The sequence below is a fragment of the Salmo salar genome, chromosome 20, assembly GCF_965601325.2.
Source record: "Salmo salar chromosome 20, fSalSal1, whole genome shotgun sequence".
NCBI lineage: Eukaryota > Metazoa > Chordata > Actinopteri > Salmoniformes > Salmonidae > Salmo > Salmo salar.
Window position 1 is genome coordinate 30,725,143 of NC_138310.1, and position 18,805 is coordinate 30,743,947.

The 18,805-nt window shown below is 42.1% G+C and overlaps 1 protein-coding gene across 1 annotated transcript; it reads left to right on the forward strand.

The window, feature by feature from the left end:
* The first annotated feature begins 250 nt into the window (after positions 1 to 250).
* cdc45 (CDC45 cell division cycle 45 homolog (S. cerevisiae)) lies at positions 251 to 14,055 on the forward strand. The gene is given in 18 exon segments (NM_001140185.1): positions 251 to 372; positions 585 to 644; positions 752 to 844; positions 961 to 1,098; positions 2,018 to 2,167; positions 4,099 to 4,157; positions 4,710 to 4,758; positions 8,166 to 8,227; positions 8,333 to 8,383; positions 8,525 to 8,644; positions 9,165 to 9,296; positions 9,553 to 9,651; positions 10,182 to 10,343; positions 11,727 to 11,865; positions 12,818 to 12,901; positions 13,060 to 13,178; positions 13,292 to 13,368; positions 13,641 to 14,055. Coding segments are annotated over 18 exon segments (1,710 nt in total). The 5' UTR covers positions 251 to 321; the 3' UTR covers positions 13,706 to 14,055.
* The last annotated feature ends 4,750 nt before the right edge of the window (positions 14,056 to 18,805 follow it).

The window sequence follows — 18,805 nt, forward strand, 5'->3', positions numbered from 1 at the left end:
AAGTGACGGATTTCCCAAAACAAAGCATGAACACCAATCAGAATCCTAACACCAACATTCTATCCTTTGTGATTGTCTCAACGCGCTGATGCCTACCTGCATGCAATTTCTATTGGTCAGTTTTACACAAAACCTACAAAGTGGAGTTTTATTGGCTGTTTAACATTCGGCAGCTGAAGTACGAATTGGCGCCATATTTCCAACAAGGACATTTTGACCATACGACAGAAAAGCTCCTGGCTGCATTGAACAATAATAAAATACCCGGAAAGTTATTTTATATTTTTCTGTTTTTATACAACCTCACGAATATATTGTAAAATGTTTATTACGGACATAAGAAAGGAATTCTACGACGTTGTTGTGAACCAGGTAAGAACTTCTGACGTTGGATTTACTTTCCTAACTAACGCGTTATCTAACCGCAGAGGGGGGGAAATATGAATACCACCGACAATTTTTCAGTCAACTAACGTTAATTATTCGCCTGCTATTTTTGCTAAATTAAGTAGAATGTTAACGCTAACGTTACTTTTACTAACTTCTGTGACTTGACTATTGATCTGTTCCTCCGTTACTTTCAGAGAGTTGCCCTCCTAGTGTCATCTGATATCGATGCACTCTGCGCCTGTAAGATATTACAGGTAAGTCAAGGGCCCTATCTTTTGCTGTGAAATAAGTTAACTGATCTGCTACATGTTTGTCTAATTCACATGTTTTCTTACTGCCTCTTTCACCCCCATCTACCCAGGCACTGTTTCACTGTGACCAGGTCCAGTACACCTTGGTGCCAGTGACAGGTTGGCAAGACCTTGGTACCGCCTTCTTAGAGCACAAGGAGCAGGTAATGTGAGACACCTGTCTACACCTGATAACCCTGGAATTCACCTTATTGTGTCTAACATGATCATCAAAACTACAAACATCCATGAAGGTGTCTGTTATTTGCTTTCATTTCAGTTCCGCTATTTTGTCCTGATCAACTGTGGGGCCAATGTTGATCTCCTGGAGACCCTTCAGCCAGAGGAAGACTCTATCTTCTTCATCTGTGACACACACAGACCTGTGGATGTAGTCAATGTCTACAATGACACCCAGGTGAGCAGTCAATGTCTATCCTAAATGACAGCCTTTTCCTACATAGTGCAAAAGTAGCACGCTATATGGGGAATAGGGTGCCATTTAGGACATAGTCAATCAATAATTGTAATTGAGTGCACTGGTCCATCACTAGCCCAGCTTCTAGACCAGTATTGTATTCTCGGTCTAGCCTTATAAAACTAGCTCACTGTGTGACTTATTTACCAACCTTTGTCTGTGCCTGTTGGATGCTTTTCCCACGTCGGAAGGTATATCCGTGGGCAGTTCTGATTCAGAATGCATCGCCACGCTATGCCCAGGAAAGAATTCAGTTATTAGATGCTACCACCCCCTCCAAATCAATACCAAATATGGATGTCAGTGTTTGCGCGCACACGCTCCATTTTACTTCCTGTCTGTGTCAGCATGGTGCCCGTATTGCGAGGCTGATTAGCTAGGACAAACGGGTGTGAAACACAGGTGTGCGTGCCTAGCGAGAACACAACATGGAATCCATCATTGGTTTTGATTTGGAGGGGGGTGGTAGCATCTAACAGTTGAATTTAATAGTTTCTTATGCACTGCTCGTTCATGTAAGGGATGACATTTTAAGAAGGACTGTCTACCAACTATGGATATACATTCCAACGTGGAACACATGCTGCTACATACGTAGTCATTTGATCGCGAGTCATCTCGAACGCATTCACTATGCAATACAATTAAACCTCTTAAGTTAAATTATTAATAAAGAGTTCTAAGTTTGGGCTAGTCCTTCACAAGGGGTTGCTTCACTTTGGCAGCAGTTGGGTGACTTCAGAGGAGAAAAGTCCTTTAGCATACTGCCCTTGATGATAATGAGCACAGAAGTTGCTGTCCAGATGAAGAGCCAGTGTCAATCAGTGTTCTGAACTCAATCTCCCACAATCCCCCCCAGGTGAAGCTGATGATAAAGCAGGATGATGACCTTGGAGTGCCCTCCTATGATGACATCTTCCGCGATGAAGAGGAGGAAGGCGGCGATGACTCTGGGAATGAGAGTGACGGAGGCTCTGAGCCTTCTGGGAAACGGAGGCGATACGATGAGGTATGCTATGCTCTAGAGCTGAGACGATAAACCAAAAATTATTGACACTGATTGTTAATGGGACAATTGATGACTACAACCATCAAACTAGTAGTAGTTTAACTTCTCTAAGGCCAGTGGGACGATTTCGTCCCACCTACGTAACAGCCAGTGGAATCCCGTGGCGCGTTATTCAAATACCTTAGAAATGCTATTACTTCAATTTCTCAAACATATGACTATTTTACACCATTTTAAAGACAAGACTCTCGTTAATCTAACCACACTGTCCGATTTCAAAAAGGCTTTACAACGAAAGCAAAACATTAGATTATGTCAGCAGAGTACCCAGCCAGAAATAATCAGACACCCATTTTTCAAGCTAGCATATAATGTCACATAAACCCAAACCACAGCTAAATGCAGCACTAACCTTTGATCTTCATCAGATGACAATCTTAGGACATTATGTTATACAATACATGCATGTTTTGTTCAATCAAGTTCATATTTATATAAAAAAACAGCTTTTTACATTAGCATGTGACGTTCAGAACTAGCATACCCCCCCGCAAACTTCCGGTGAATTTACTGAATTACTCACGATAAACGTTCACAAAAAACAAAACAATTATTTTAAGAATTATAGATACAGAACTCCTCTATGCACTCGCTATGTCCGATTTTAAAATAGCTTTTCGGTGAAAGCACATTTTGCAATATTCTAAGTAGATAGCCCGGCATCACAGGGCTAGCTATTTACACACCCACCAAGTTTAGCCCTCACCAAAGTCAGATTTACTATAAGAAAAATGTTATTACCTTTGCTGTTCTTCGTCAGAATGCACTCCCAGGACTTCTACTTCAATAACAAATGTTGGTTTGGTCCCAAATAATCCATAGTTATATCCAAATAGCGGCGTTTTGTTCGTGCGTTCAAGACACTATCCGAAAGGGTAAATAAGGGTTACGCGCACGACGCATTTCGTGACAAAAAAAATCTAAATATTCCATTACCGTACTTCGAAGCATGTCAACCGCTGTTTAAAATCAATTTTTATGCAATTTTTCTCGTAAAAAAAGCGATAATATTCCGACCGGGAATCTGTGTTTTAGTACAAAGAGAGAGAAACTAAAAACATGGTGTTGCCCCGTGCACGCGCCTCAGCTCATTGTCCTCTGATAGACCACTTAACCAAAGGCGCTAAAGTTTTTCAGCCAGCGGCTGGAATTACATCATTCAGCTTTTTCCCATGTTCTGAGAGCCTATGGGAGCCGTAGGAAGTGTCACGTTACAGCAAAGATCCTACATTTTCAATAAACAGAGCCAAGAAGCCCAAGGAATGGTCAGAGAGGGTACTTCCTGGACAGAATCTTCTCAGGTTTTTGCCTGCCATATGAGTTCTGTTATACTCACAGACACCATTCAAACAGTTTTAGAAACTTTAGGGTGTTTTCTATCCAAAGCCAATAATTATATGCATATTCTAGTTTCTGGGCAGTAGTAATAACCAGATTAAATCGGGTACGTTTTTTATCCGGCCATGTAAATACTGCCCCCTAGCCCTAACAGGTTAAAGGATAATAAAATAAAAAAATGGTACATACTAATTTTATAAACTTATCATTCTATTCATTGTTATCGCATCAATTAAAAATCCATATCGTGATAAATTGCCTTTTGTCTATATCGACCAGCACTACTACTATGCTGTATTGATGTCACAAAAGTTGATAATAAAAAAGAAAAATGATATTGATCCCACCCCACCTCTACTTAACAACCCTTTGACCAAGGTGGATACAATATTTCTGTTTCTTATTAATGATTATTTTGCACAGTGTAATTTTTATTTGCATATGACAATGTTGATTTCCACAAAAAGAAGACGAAGCTGATCAAGTTTGCATTGATGTATTGTTATTTATACCAACATGTTCCCATGTTTTAGGGGGAAGTGGAGAGGAGGATTGAGCGACAGAGAGCAACAAGAGAGTGGGAGGGAAGGAGGTGACATTTCTGTAGAGTTTTTATTTTTTATTTTTTTTAAGCCCCCAATGCAGTCTTTTAAATCATCACTGTTTGGTTAATAAATCACTGTTTATTTAGTGAAAATGGCTCAAATATATTTTGTATAATTTATTTACCTGAACCTACTTTGGCCCTTGAAATGCTCTGTCTGATTGAGTGGGCGTTAACAGACAAATTTGAAGATGTTTACATACACAGCCCTAATTGGCTGATAGGATGATCTAGAGCCCACCCCCTTACCCAGATGAACAGTCATTGACTCTTTTTAATCAGATCACATTGTCATGATGTGGGCCAGAAGTTCCATCCCATCTGAACAGGGTGAATTTCCAGGCATTTAAAAAAAAGAACGTCTCTTACACAAAAGGGGCATTAACACCGAAATTGTGAAAATGATGATATTTTGAGCTCATAGTGTGGCCTTTTTAAAATAATAATAATTACAACAGATAAATCACGTTTTTAACCACACTGCCCCTTTAAAGGTTTAAACAGTCTTATGACTTTGACTTTTGAAATGTTTCATTTCAGACGTGAGATCCTGTTTGACTATGAGCAATATGAATACCATGGGACTTCGGTGAGTATGGATTCTACACTGCTCAAAAAAATAAAGGGAACACTTAAACAACACAATGTAACTCCAAGTCACTCACACTTCTGTGAAATCAAACTGTCCACTTAGGAAGCAACACTGATTCACAATACATTTCACACGCTGTTGTGCAAATGGAATAGGCAACAGGTGTAAATTATAGGCAATTAGCAAGACACCCCCAATAAAGGAGTGGTTCTGCAGGTGGGGACCACAGACCACTTCTCAGTTCCTATGCTTCCTGGCTGATGTTTTGGTCACTTTTGAATGCTGGCGGTGCTTTCACTCTAGTGGTAGCATGAGACGGAGTCTACAGCCCACACAAGTGGCTCAGGTAGTGCAGCTCATCCAGGATGGCACATCAATGCGAGCTGTGGCAAGAAAGTTTGCTGTGTCTGTCAGCGTAGTGTCCAGAGCATGGAGGCGCTACCAGGAGACAGGCCAGTACATCAGGAGATGTGGAGGAGGCCGTAGGAGGGCAACAACCCAGCAGTAGGACCGCTACCTCCGCCTTTGTGCAAGGAGGAGCACTGCCAGAGCCCTGCAAAATGACCTCCAGCAGGCCACAAATGTGCATGTGTCTGCTCAAACGGTCAGAAACAGACTCCATGAGGGTGGTATGAGGGCCCGACGTCCACAGGAAGGGGTTGTGCTTACAGCCCAACACCGTGCAGGATGTTTGGCATTTTCCAGAGAACACCAAGATTGGCAAATTCGCCACTGGCGCCCTGTGCTCTTCACAGATGAAAGCAGGTTCACACTGAGCACATGTGACAGACGTGACAGTCTGGAGACGCATGACCGGTTTGGCGGTGTGTCAGTCATGGTGTGGGGTGGCATTTCTTTGGGGGGCCGCACAGCCCTCCATGTGCTCGCCAGAAATAGCCTGACTGCCATTAGGTACCGAGATGAGATCCTCAGACCCCTTGTGAGACCATATGCTGGTGCGGTTGGCCCTGGGTTCCTACTAATGCTAGACCTCATGTGGCTGGAGTGTGTCAGCAGTTCCTGCAAGAGGAAGGCATTAATGCTATGGACTGGCCCGGCCGTTCCCCAGACCTGAATCCAATTGAGCACATCTGGGACATCATGTCTCGCTCCATCCACCAACGCCACGTTGCACCACGTACTGTCCAGGAGTTGGCGGATGCTTTAGTCCAGGTCTGGGAGGAGATCCCTCAGGAGACCATCCGCCACCTCATCAGGAGCATGCCCAGGCGTTGTAGGGAGGTCATACAGGCACGTGGAGGCCACACACACTACTGAGCCTCATTTTGACTTGTTTTAAGGACATTGCATCAAAGTTGGATCAGCCTGTAGTGTGGTTTTCCACTTTAATTTTGAGTGTGACTCCAAATCCAGACCTCCATGGGTTGATAAATTGGATTTCCATTGATTATTTTTGTGTGATTTTGTTGTCAGCACATTCAACTATGTAAAGAAAAAAGTATTTAATAAGATTATTTCATTAATTCAGATCTAGGATGTGTTATTTTAGTGTTCCCTTTATTTTTTTGAGCAGTGTATATTGGTTATGTTGGAACTTGGTATGTGTATGCACATGCATTATTCTACAATGTAGAAAATGGTAAAAATAAAAACCCTTGACTCAGTAGGCATGTCCAAACTTTTGAACGGGTGTGTGTGTGTGTGTGTGTGTGTGTGTGTGTGTGTGTGTGTGTGTGTGTGTGTGTGTGTGTGTGTGTGTGTGTGTTACATAAATAACATGGACATTTCTAAGTGACCCCAAACTTTATTTAGTTTGTTTTTATTTATTTATAAAAAATAAAAAAAATGGGGGTCACCTAGAAATGTCCATGTTATTTATGAAAACATACATGAAATGAGTTGCAAAATGAATAGGAAATATAGTCAAGACGTTGACAAGGTTAGAAATAATGATTTTTAATTGAAATAATAATTGTGTCCTTCAAACTTTGCTTTCGTCAAAGAATCCTACATTTGCCGCAATTACGGCTTTACGGACCTTTTGGCATTCTAGTTGTCAATTTGTTGAGGTAATCTGAAGAGATTTCACCCCATGCTTTCTGAAGCACCTCCCACAAGTTGGATTGGCTTGATGGGCACTTCTTACGTACCATACGGTCAAGCTGCTCCCACAACCACTCAACAGGGTTGAGATCCGGTGACTGTGCTGGCCACTTCATTATAGACAGAATACCAGCTGACTGCTTCTTCTCTAAATAGTTTTTGCATAGTTTGGAGCTGTGCTTTGGGTCATTGTCCTGTTGGAGGAAATTGGCTCCAATTAAGCCCTGTCCACAGGGTATGGCATGGCATTGCAAAATAGAGTGATAGCCTTCCTTCTTCAAGATCCCTTTTACCCTTTACAAATCTCCCACTTTACCATCACCAAAGAACCCCCAGAACATCACATTGCCTCCACCATGCTTGACAGATGGCGTCAAACACTCCTCCAGCATATTTTCATTTTTTCTGCTTATCACAAATGTTCTTCTTTGTGATCCGAACACCTCAAACTTAGATTCGTCTGTCCATAACACTTTTTTCCAATCTTCCTCTGTCCAGTGGCTGTGTTCTTTTGCCCATCTTAATCTTTTATTTTTATTGGCCAGTCTGAGATATGGCTTTTTCTTTGCAACTCTGCCTAGAAGGCCAGCATCCCGAAGTCGCCTCTTCACTGTTGACGTTGAGACTGGTGTTTTGCTGGTACTATTTCATGAAACTGCCAGTTGAGGACTTGTGAGGTGTCTGTTTCTCAAACTAGACACTCTAATGTACTTGTCCTCTTTCTCAGTTGTGCCCCGGGGCCTCCCACTCCTCTTTCTCTTCTGGTTAGAGCCAGTTTGCGCTGTTCTGTGAAGGGAGTAGTACACAGCATTGTACGAGATCTTCAGTTTCTTGGCAATTTCTCGCATGGAATAGCCTTCATTTCTCAGAACAAGAATAGATTGATGAGTTTCAGAAGAAAGGTCTTTGTTTCTGGCCATTTTGAACCTGTAATCGAACCCACAAATGCTGATGCTCCAGATGCTCAACTAGTCTAAAGAACGGCAGTTTTATTGCTTCTTTAATCAGAACCACAGTTTTCAGCTGTGCTAACATAATTGCAAAAGGGTTTTCTAATGAACAATTAGCATTTTAAAATGATAAACTTGGATTAGCTAACACAACATGACATTGGAACACAGAAGTGATGGTTGCTGATAATGGACCTCTGTACGCCTGTGTCGATATTCCATAAAAAATCAGCTGTTTCCAGCTACAATAGTCATTTGCAACATTAACAATGTCTACACTGTATTTCTGGTAAATTTTATGTTATTTTTAATGGACAAAAAAATTGCTTTTCTTTCAAAAACAAGGACATTTGTAAGTGACCCCAAACTTTTGAACGTGTATGTGTGCAGGCTGCAATGGTGATATTTGAGCTGGCATGGGTCCTGACTAAGGACACTAAAGATATGCTGTGGTAAGTGATCTTATCAATGTTTTTTGTAAAATTATATAAATGTCATTTATTTGCATGTGCAGACTGTGACACTACAATTTATATTAAACATTTGATGTTGGACAGGTGGGCCATCATTGGGCTGACTGACCAGTGGGTTCATGATAAAATCACTCAGTAAGAATATTTAACTCCAACTCTCTTCAATAACACTTCAAATCTGATGCAACATCTAGGATGCCTAGAAAGTTTTTGTATTTGTCAAAGTGATGTCTTACATGAGCACTAACTTCCTTGTATTGCTCCTGTGCCTCCCAGTATGAAGTATGTAACAGACATCGCTACTCTGCAGCGCCACGTCTCACGTCACAACCACCGGAACGAGGATGAGGATAATTCTCTCTCTATCGACTGCATGAGGATCTCCTTCGAGTACGAGTATCCTTTATCTTCACTAGCCAAAGGACCAGGGGAGCTCAGACTTGTGCATGACAAGTAGTTGAGACCTAACTTTTTGAGACCTTTGGTTCAGCTATTTTGTTGCTGTGGTGTTTTCTAGGGCTGTGAAGATGCCAGTATCCAGTATCGTGGCATGGAAAGAAGACACGAGGCAGATTTAACTTTAGGAAAACAGCCCTAATGTTGGAAACAAACATAATTACGTTGTTATCCAGAGTCACATTTTGTTTATTTTCCAAGGTATAGCACACTAGTTTACGTACTGCAGGTTTTTAAAGAACCAAAAAAGGTTTTCATTTTTGCCCTGGTTTTACCTTGATACTAACGAGTATCGCAATACTGGTATTGTCCCGGCCCTAGTTTTTTTATTTGAGTCCGACGTGTTATTAGTAAGCGTTGCCACATTCTTGTGGCTGTGTATATGCTGTCCTGACTGTCACCCTCACGTCCCTCTCTGTCATGCCTTTCTCTGTGTTAACCCCTTGACACCCTGTCTCAGTCTGCGTCTGGCCCTGTACCAGCACTGGTCTCTGTTTGAGAGTATCTGTAACTCCTCTTACACCTCTTGCAACTTTAAGCTCTGGTCAATGCATGGCCAGAAGAAACTCCAGGAGTTCCTCGCTGACATGGGGTATGCTATCCCCAAGTTATGATTGTCAATTAGAATAGGCTCTCCATCAAGTGATCACTTTAGGGACATGCATGACTCGCGTTCTTGAATATCAATTACTAATCATTTAGTTACTGTAAGCTACAATTAGTCTATAGCCTCTGAAGGACAAATGTCACTTCATCAAAAGTGATGGGCAGCAGTTTATTTAGATTTATTGATGACAATGGATTGTTTGAAGGCATCATCAAAGATGGTTTCTGTTTGTGTTGTCCAGCCTGCCCCTGAAGCAGGTGAAGCAGAAGTTCAACTCCATGGACATGTCAGTCAAAGAAAACCTGCGAGAAGTTATAGAAGAATCCTCCAACAAATACGGGTAAGAGTGTTTGTCTATTCTAGTGCATCAATATATCTGTAATCCCCATTATCAATCACTCGGTGTATATGATGAGTACAATATGCCCTTCTCCTAATATGCCCAATAGACTATTTTCCAGTACACGACACAATGATGTCACGCACAGATGCGCGCAACTGTTGGCAGCAGTAAGAAAGTCTTTGCCGTCTGTGCCCTTTCGACATAGCCTAGATTCACTTTTTTATTACTCCTAAACATAATAACTTCGGTGTTCTCATACGCATACGATGTTTTGATTCTTTAACAGTCCCTAAGATTCCATTTGGTTGCGAGCTTTGGAAAATAACTTTTGGGTACAGCAGTTGTAGTGTGAAATGCACTCATAAGCAACATGTAAATAGAGGCTTTTTTTTGCTGGCGTTCTAAATTATAAGAACTCCCACTTGTTCTGCCACTAACTTGCGCGCATCACCCTTGTATGGCAATGTTTGTAAACACAGAAAAGGGTCTATAGCCCTCATTTAATGCTGTTTTCTCTGTCCCTTCAGTATGAAGGACATCCGTATCCAGACTTTCGGCGTTCACTTTGGCTTCAAGAACCGTTTCCTGGCCAGTGATGTGGTGCACGCTGCTGCCGCCCTGCTGGAGAGCACTGAGAAGGACGACAGCCCCGGCGACAACTTTATCAAGGCCCTCGACTGCCTCTCCAGGTACACACACGTACATGCGCACACACACTCTCCATAAGAAAAGCCTTTGATTGCCTGTCCTGGTGGAGGAGGAGTACTGGACAATCCCAGAAAGCTGGGTTGTTCTCTTATTCCTTGTTGAGCTCATGATACAATGTATAATGATTAACAGAGAGCACAGAGTCTTGGGACCTCACGGTGCTTGCCTCATGTGTGTATTCACTCGGGATCAAACGGGAGAGGGACTAGGGTTGGGCGATATTACGATAGGAACGTTTATCGATGACGATTGACAACCTCGTGATGTGACAAATGATGGTTTAGCCTATTTGAACTTGACTGGCGCTGCGCCGTAGGCCTAAAGAACGAGGGTCGGACAGGGCAGCACACGAGTGACATTCAGAGTAATCTGCCTATTCCTGTTTGCTATAGCCTATTTCAATAAATAGCCTATGTTGTATAGGGCAGCAGAACGCAAGAGAAGAATGTAGGCTAGACAGAATTCCACCAAAGCAGCGCAAAATGTCCATTCAGAAAACGTTGTTTCTAGCTCTGTCGGATGCACGGACGTTAAAGCTTAAACTTATTACATTTTATAACTGACACTCCTTAACTATATTGTCTAGCTGTTTAAAAAAAAAACACTATTTCCTTCTCTCCATTCAATATGAATATGACCTTTGGGTTAGGCCAGGGGTTCTCAAACCTTTTGGGGCCGCGGACCACTTTTGTGATAGCAAATTCACCAGGGACCCCCCTCATTTTTCATAATTGATTGGATTTATAAAGTACCTTTCTACCAACCAGAAGTACTCAATGCAATTTACATAGTAGGGGGAATCTCACCTCATCCACCACTAATGTGCGGCACCCACCTGGGTGATGCACAGCAACCATTTTCTGCCAGAACTCTCACCACACATCACCTATCAAGTGAGGAGGCCAATTAGGAATGAGGGGGATGATTAGGTGGCCGTGATGGAATGGGGCCAGGTTAGGAATTTAGCCATGACACAGGGTTTAACACCCCTACACTTATGATAAGTGACATGGGATTTTTTAATGACCACAGAGTCAGAACACCTGTTTAATGTCCTATCTGAAAGATTGCACCCTACGCAGGGCAATGTCCCCTTCACTGCCCTGGGGCATTGGAATCTCCTTAGACCGGAGGGAAGAGTGCCCCCTAGTCCCCCCCCCAACACCACTTCCAGCAGCATCTGGTCTCCCATCCATTATGAGTACATAATCACGACAGGACAAAGGTCTCTCTTAGGTTCGCCCAACCCTATCTGAATTCTGTTCAATAGTAACACATTTTTGTTGCAAGAATTGCTACGGTGTGCACTAATGAATACACCCCAGGTGTAGGAATGATCCCATCCTGTTTTCTTTCCTCTGTAGGAGTAACCTGGAGCGTCTCCATGGTGGCATTGATTTGGCTAAGAAGAAGCTGATGGCCATCCAACAGACTGTAGCCAGTTGCATCTGCACCAACCTCATACTGTCACAGGGACCCTTCCTCTACTGCTACCTCTTGGAGGTGTGTGTTATACTGTTACCACTGTAATATCACGGTACCAAAATTCATGATACTTATGATTCCAACATTTTAGAATACCATAGTACCACTTCATATGATACTACCAAATGTTTTGGCCCTACTGTTTAAGAAGCCGATGGCACCTGTTATAAAATGTATATAAAGTCTATTTTACATTTTTTTTATAAATTCTGTAAAAAAAAAAAAAAAAAAGTTTAGCAACAGCAACTAATGTCTTGTATGCGCTGGTCCAATAATGTCCACTTGACTTTCATGAGCATATCATGTGGCAGCAGTAATCAGCCTGCAGCATCCCCTATCAGTCCTCACTCGCCTGTTTCTCTCTCTCTTCCTGCACATCTGTTCCTCCATCAGTTTAAACATAATGTAGTCATGATGACGAGGGGAATGCTGTCCCTGATCTGTTTTTTTATCCTTACATTTGATACATTGAAGCAACGCCTAATGTAAGCCGAAACACTCTTTCTGGTCCTTCCATTCTGTTTGGTGCATAACGGTTCTAATGTTGGGAGGAGAGAGAGTGGTGTGTGTGTTTGAGGGAGAGAGCGTTAGTATGTGTGTTAATTGAAGAGTAAAGGTTTCATGCAGGGTTTTCCCCTTACTGCCATAATGACATGCAGATTATTATGCATGTCTGTTCCTCCAGCCAAATCACAGGTAGGCCTTTGCAAATATGCGCAAATCAGCCATTCTATGCAGTATACAGTATACAGAAGTTAAATGTTGAGTAGAAATTTGAACATCGGTAAGTTTTTTTTTTTGTGTGTAGCACATGTGCATAACGTTTAGAAAACGGGAACAAGTGTCGTGGGACGGGGTGAACCGGACGCTAGGTCACTCTGAATTGGCCTGGTATCGTTTGTAAAATGTTGCTATCGTGACAACACTAGTGTGTGGTATGTCCTCCCTATGACCCTCCATCTCTGTGCAGGGAACTCCTGATGTGAAGCTGTTCTCCAAGCCCATGGCCTTGACCCTGCTCTGCAAGTACCTGCTCAAAGCCTTTGTACGCTCTGTGAGTAACTCCGTATTTCACTTACCCATTATCCAAGGCCCTGTCTAGCTCTATTGCCCCTGGTCTTCAATTAGTTTCAAACAAAAATGACAGTGTTTTAGATGTTTGTTTATGGTATTTTGCATCACTCTTGCTTGTCTGCCTATGCCTGTACATAGACGAGGAATAAGAGATGTAAGCTGCTGCCCTTGATCATAGCTGCTCCCATGGATGTGGAGAAGAGAACTGTCATCGTTCTAGGCATCCCACCTGAGTCTGAGACATCCGACAAGAAGAAGTGAGTTCATAAGTTGTGTGCCTGTCTCTGCACTTGAATGTTCTTTCTGTTTTGGGCAAAACTAAAACAAATGCTAATTTTAATCTTCCTTTTGTTCTCGCTCTCTCCAATAGTTTCTTTGGCCGTGCGTTTGAGAAAGCAGCAGAGAGCACCAGCTCCAGAACTCTCCACGACCACTTCGACACCTCTAGTAAGTCAAATGTTATTGTAATTGTATATTTTTTCCACAAGAGGGCGGACATGACACACTACAGATGGACCTTGTTCAGCAGTAAACTGGTTTCGTACATATATTTCAGTACTTTATTTGGCTCTCATACAGGTGCTTTCTCAAGTCATTGTTACAGCTTTAATCATTACGTCATCAGGTGTTCAAAAAACATTTCCCTCGCACCTGCTAGCCAAAACAGTTCAAATTGAGCAATACACATGTTCATACTTACCTGTGTTTTGCCTTTGCAGTCATTGAGCTAAAGATGGAGGACAGGACTAAGTTTCTGGATGCCCTCATCACCCTGCTGTCCTAAGGAGTGAGCTAACTAAGACACACTGATGTATGGATAAAGTTCCTGAAATTCACATGTGAAATCTGTAGATGCTGGAAGAGACTGTATGACATTACAACTAGGGTCATGCCCAATGTGATGGAGAAACTCTATTTTGTGCTTCACCTGTTTTGGCCAAAGAAGAGTATTTTTCAATGTTTTGTATTTTCACTTCAGGACACTTTGTGATGCCTATATGTATATTGTACTGTTTTTCTGTAAGTGTATTGTGAGGGTTTGTGTTTTTAATCTCATGTAAATACATTTTTCTGTTGTCTTTGTTTTTTTAATGTTTCATGTAACACATTAAATGATATTTTATCGATGTATAATTATTGAAGTTACCATCTACTAAGAGAAGGAAGGATACATTTGAAACATTTTAGTAGTAATAGGGGTATGTAATAACATTGAACTTTGGCGCAGAATGTGATATGGACTGTAGAAACTTTATGATGGCTTAACCATCTCACTCAGTATACTGATCTGGAGCATAGGTTAACACACAGACCTTGGCCCATATAGCACAGTCTAAATACAGTTTCATGGATGGGTGGGATCCAAGTCCCTCTGTGGGCTAATTGAGCCCCATGTCTCAAATCAGTATGAGGTTATGACCCACAGGGTTGTGGGGGTTTAACAGGAAAGGCTGATCTGCTCACCATGGTGAAAGCGAAACGTGCCAGAAGGAGCATTGCGCTTACTGAGCTAGGGGAGGGGAACGGGATCCTCATAGCAGATGTGCTGTGTCTACTGTGTATGCTATTTTATTGCCTTGAACACAAATGTGGATGTGTAACAATCTGACTTCCTGCTGATTGAATGTTTGGAAGTACAGTATTCTTGTATGTTATCAACTAACTGGAAAATGGTCAGATGAATTTGCTATGAAGATAAAGCTCATACTGTTCACTGGTCTGGTGAGAGAGAGCTTATGATCTATAGTTCTATTGTTTACTATTTCATATCCTCTAAACACACCCCACCAGTTACTGGGTGGATCCCGTTTATTTTTGAGTGATGTTATTACCTAAAGTGAGTTGATGGAGCCAAATTATTGTTTACTTTACTTGGAGTTTAGGAGATAATCTCTCTCTAGATTGTAAGAATTTGAATTTGGCCACTGGGATTTTGAACTTTGCAGCCATAACATCCCTGGTCTGGGTCTGGTTACGCTATTCCACTGTTCCTTTACATTGTGAACTTCTTATCAAGGAATGTTCTGGCATCTGATGACGTCCTGTCTGCCTTTTCACCAAAAGGCAGCATGTTTGTGCCCCATCTCAACCCTAAATATCACCCTCACATAGCCTCTCCCCTAGTACCTATACCCCAACCACACAGAGGTCACATCTTTCAGATGCCAGTGAAACATGGAGAAATTGTGAATTCCAGTCTATTATGGCGTCTGTCCCCCCCCCTGCTGGCATTTCTCTCAACCAAACCACTTCACCCCTCAAACCCCACCCAATTCTTCGGTCCCCTCTTTCACCCTTCCAACCCCCAGTGGTGGGGGGCCACTGGCCTTTCTGCTGCTCTGCCCTGGAGGAATGCAACACTACCCCTGGTCATGTCACAACTACACGAACACACTCCCATGTGGCAGGAGAGGGGTAGCGTGTGGGACAGAGGGTATTAGAGGGCCTCACAGTCACACATGTTGCCTTTACTCCTTGTGGTTAAGCTACTTTGTTCACAGAAGGAGCCCAGTGACTACTTTACCCAAGAGCACTGTGTGAGAGTGTGTGTCACTGTCAATACAAGTATATCTCTTTATCTATTTGTACAGTACTGGATATTTGTTAATTAGTTTGAAAGATTTAGAGATTTGAAAGTTCTAGGGAAAACATTTTCCAACTTTCTTAATTTTACTTAATGATTAACAACTGCAACATCCTTCCAAACAAATCCACAGTGTAGGAAATGAGTTGTGATCTTTTCTACAGGTTACTCTAATAAAAAATGTGGTCAATAAACTATGTTACAGTGGCTGTGAAGCATTCAGGCACATACATACATACAGCATGTCTCATTGACTTCTTGCACAGTAACCCTCTTTCTATCTAAAGCCTTTTCACTTGTTTTCTTCCTCTCCCTAACAATCCCGGATTCCTGGTAGGATTAGCCAGACTGGACGACCGGGAACAAAAGCCCACAGCTGACTCCCACTGTCTGACGCCTGTCTCACAGAGAGGCTATGCTGAGGAGGGTGAGTGCTACACACACACATACGTTGCCCTCCCCCAGTCATGCATTCACTGTGCTATCATCAGTAGCTCCCCAAAACATCAGCTGGGGTCTAAAGATGCCCCTCCCACTGTGACCTTTAACCCAAGTGACCGCTAACCTCTGTGACCTCTCACAGTTGTAGGGTCAGCCCATAGAATTAGAAATTAGAATACTAGGATCTCTATGGGTCAACCTCTGAAGCTGGCATTACTGTGTTCTTTCTAAAAGCACTCTTGAAAAAGATTTGAGTAGAAATGTTCATGTGCAGTTTTCTTATTTTTTCATTGGTAGTGTAGCAATGAACCTGACTACAGTGTATGCATGTATTCTTTCCTGCCTTAAAATATAGATACCATCGAACTACAGACCACGTTGAGAACAAAGGACCTGCCACTGCTTTCTGAATGTCTAACCACATACCCACCGTCATGGATCTGTGACTATACCGAATGTGAAGAGACACACTCATACACGCAGCATGGAGAGGCCAGTGTCTCAGATGAGTGGGCAGCCTCATGGACGGCCAGACCTGGGGCAAATTAAAGCTTTTCATGAGAAGGGACTCGCACTGCACTTCCTTTAAACCTCAGAGAGGGAAGGGCATTTTTTTTTACACTACCCTAGTTTCCCTGGACACCAGAGAGACAGAGGGTGTCCAGCCCTGAGAGGTCTGAATCATGCTGTTTTTGCTACTTAGTACAAAGATAAACTTTGAGAATGATAGAATACACTCACACACTCAAGAATTAGCTAAACACCCATTTCATCCTAAACAACTAGTTTGTTGTTTTATTTTTCCCGAGCTATTCTGTCGTTAGCAGAGCAAATCCACAGCAGTGCCTGGAATAGCAACAGTGAGTTTCCTGCAAGACGCAATTAATGTCAAAACAATGCTCTCCTCAGGATCCTGTGTGTGTGTGTGGTGTAAATATGTGGGCCAACAGGCACAGCTGATACTAAAACCAGCCTCATCCATTAATTACAAAGACCTTGGGTTGACTAGACTGGGTGGACAGACCTCTGGCATGACATACACTCACACGTTAGAGGAAGCTATTCTTAGGACACTAACTGTTTCTCTAAATGATGGGTTGTAGGTAATTCCTGGGTTATAGTTTGGTTTATTTGGTTGATCAATACAATCCCCCCTTTTAGCAGAAAAGTTAAGACAGACATACAAGCAGAGAGAGACTGACAACAGTGTTTTCAGTGAGCCATGACACCCGTGATAAATAAGAAATGTCTCTTCATCTGTCTTTTGACATTCCACAACCTGCAGGCCCTCTCCTTCATCTCATCTTAATTTCCTTCATCTCAGCCTAGAGCTGTCATGCCTTCTTTTTGGACCGGTCTTTGTGTGTGCATGGCATGTTGTTGATTTGATGTCAAGTCTGGAACATGTTTTGGATTTTTACACGCCTTGTGGTTTCTTGGATGTGTTATCCGTTCTGTGGCATGTTTGAGTAATTAAGGGGTTTGTTGTATTTGTGTTGAGGGCGGCCTGACGTTGTATTGGTGTACTATACAGTAGGCAAAATGGTGTTTTGAATCTGTTCATCAATTCTGGATGATTGGTGGGGTGTAAAATGTGATAGAACTCTCACTCTTCACTATGTTACACAGTGTTATACAGTACATTCGGAAAGTTTTCAGACCCCTTCACTTTTTCCACATTTTGTTACATTACAGCATATTTCTAAAATGGCTTTAAAAAATATATACAGTACCAGTCAAAAGTTTGGACACCTATTCATTCAAGGGTTTTACTTTATTTTTTACTATTTTCTACATTGTAGAATAATAGTGAAGACATTAAAACACTGAAATAACACATATGGATTCATCTAGTAACCAAAAAATGCCAAGAGTGTGCAAGGCAAAGGGTGGCTACGTAGAAGAATATCAAATATAAAATATATTCTGATTTGTTTCACACTTTTTTGGTTACTACATGATTCCATAAGTGTTATTGCATAGTGTTGATGTCTGCACTATTATTCTACAATGTAGAAAATAGTAAAAATAAAGAAAAACCCTGGAATGAGTTGTTGTGTCCAAACTTTTGATTGGTACTGTACATCTCATCAATCTACACACAATACCCCATAATGACAAAGTGATAACAGGTTTTTAGAAATGTTTGCAAATGTATTAAAAAATAAATTAAAAAAATACCTCACCTAAGTATTCAGACCCTTTGCTATGAGACTCGAAATTGAGCTCAGGTGCATCCTGTTTCCATTGATCAGACGGAAACACTCCTCAGTAAAAGGCACATGACAGCCCGCTTGGAGTTTGTCAAAAGGCACCTAAAGGACTCTCAGACCATGAGAAACAAGATTCTCTGGTCTGATGAAACCAAGATTGAACTCTGGCCTGAATGCCAAGCGTCACATCTGAAGGAAACCTGGCACCATCCCTACAGTGAAGCATGGTGGTGGCAGCATCATGCTGTGGGGATGTTTTGCAGGGACTGGAAGACTAGTCAGAATCGAGGGAAAGATGAACTGAGCAAAGTACAGCGAGATCCTTGATGATAACCTGCTCCAGAGCGCTCAGGACCTCAGACTGGGGCAAAGGTTCACCCTCCAACAGGACAACGACCCTAAGCACACAGCCAAGACAACACAGGAGTGGCTTCGGGACAAATAGCTGTGCAGCGATGCACCCCAACCAACCTGACAGCTTGAGAGGATCTGCAGAGAAGAATGGGAGAAACTCCCCAAATACAAGTGTGCCAATCTTGTAGCATCATACCCAAGAAGACTTGAGGCTGTAATCACTGACAAATTTGCTTCAATAATGTATTAAGTAAAGGTTTTTTTGCAAACATTTAATAAAAACTGTTTTTGC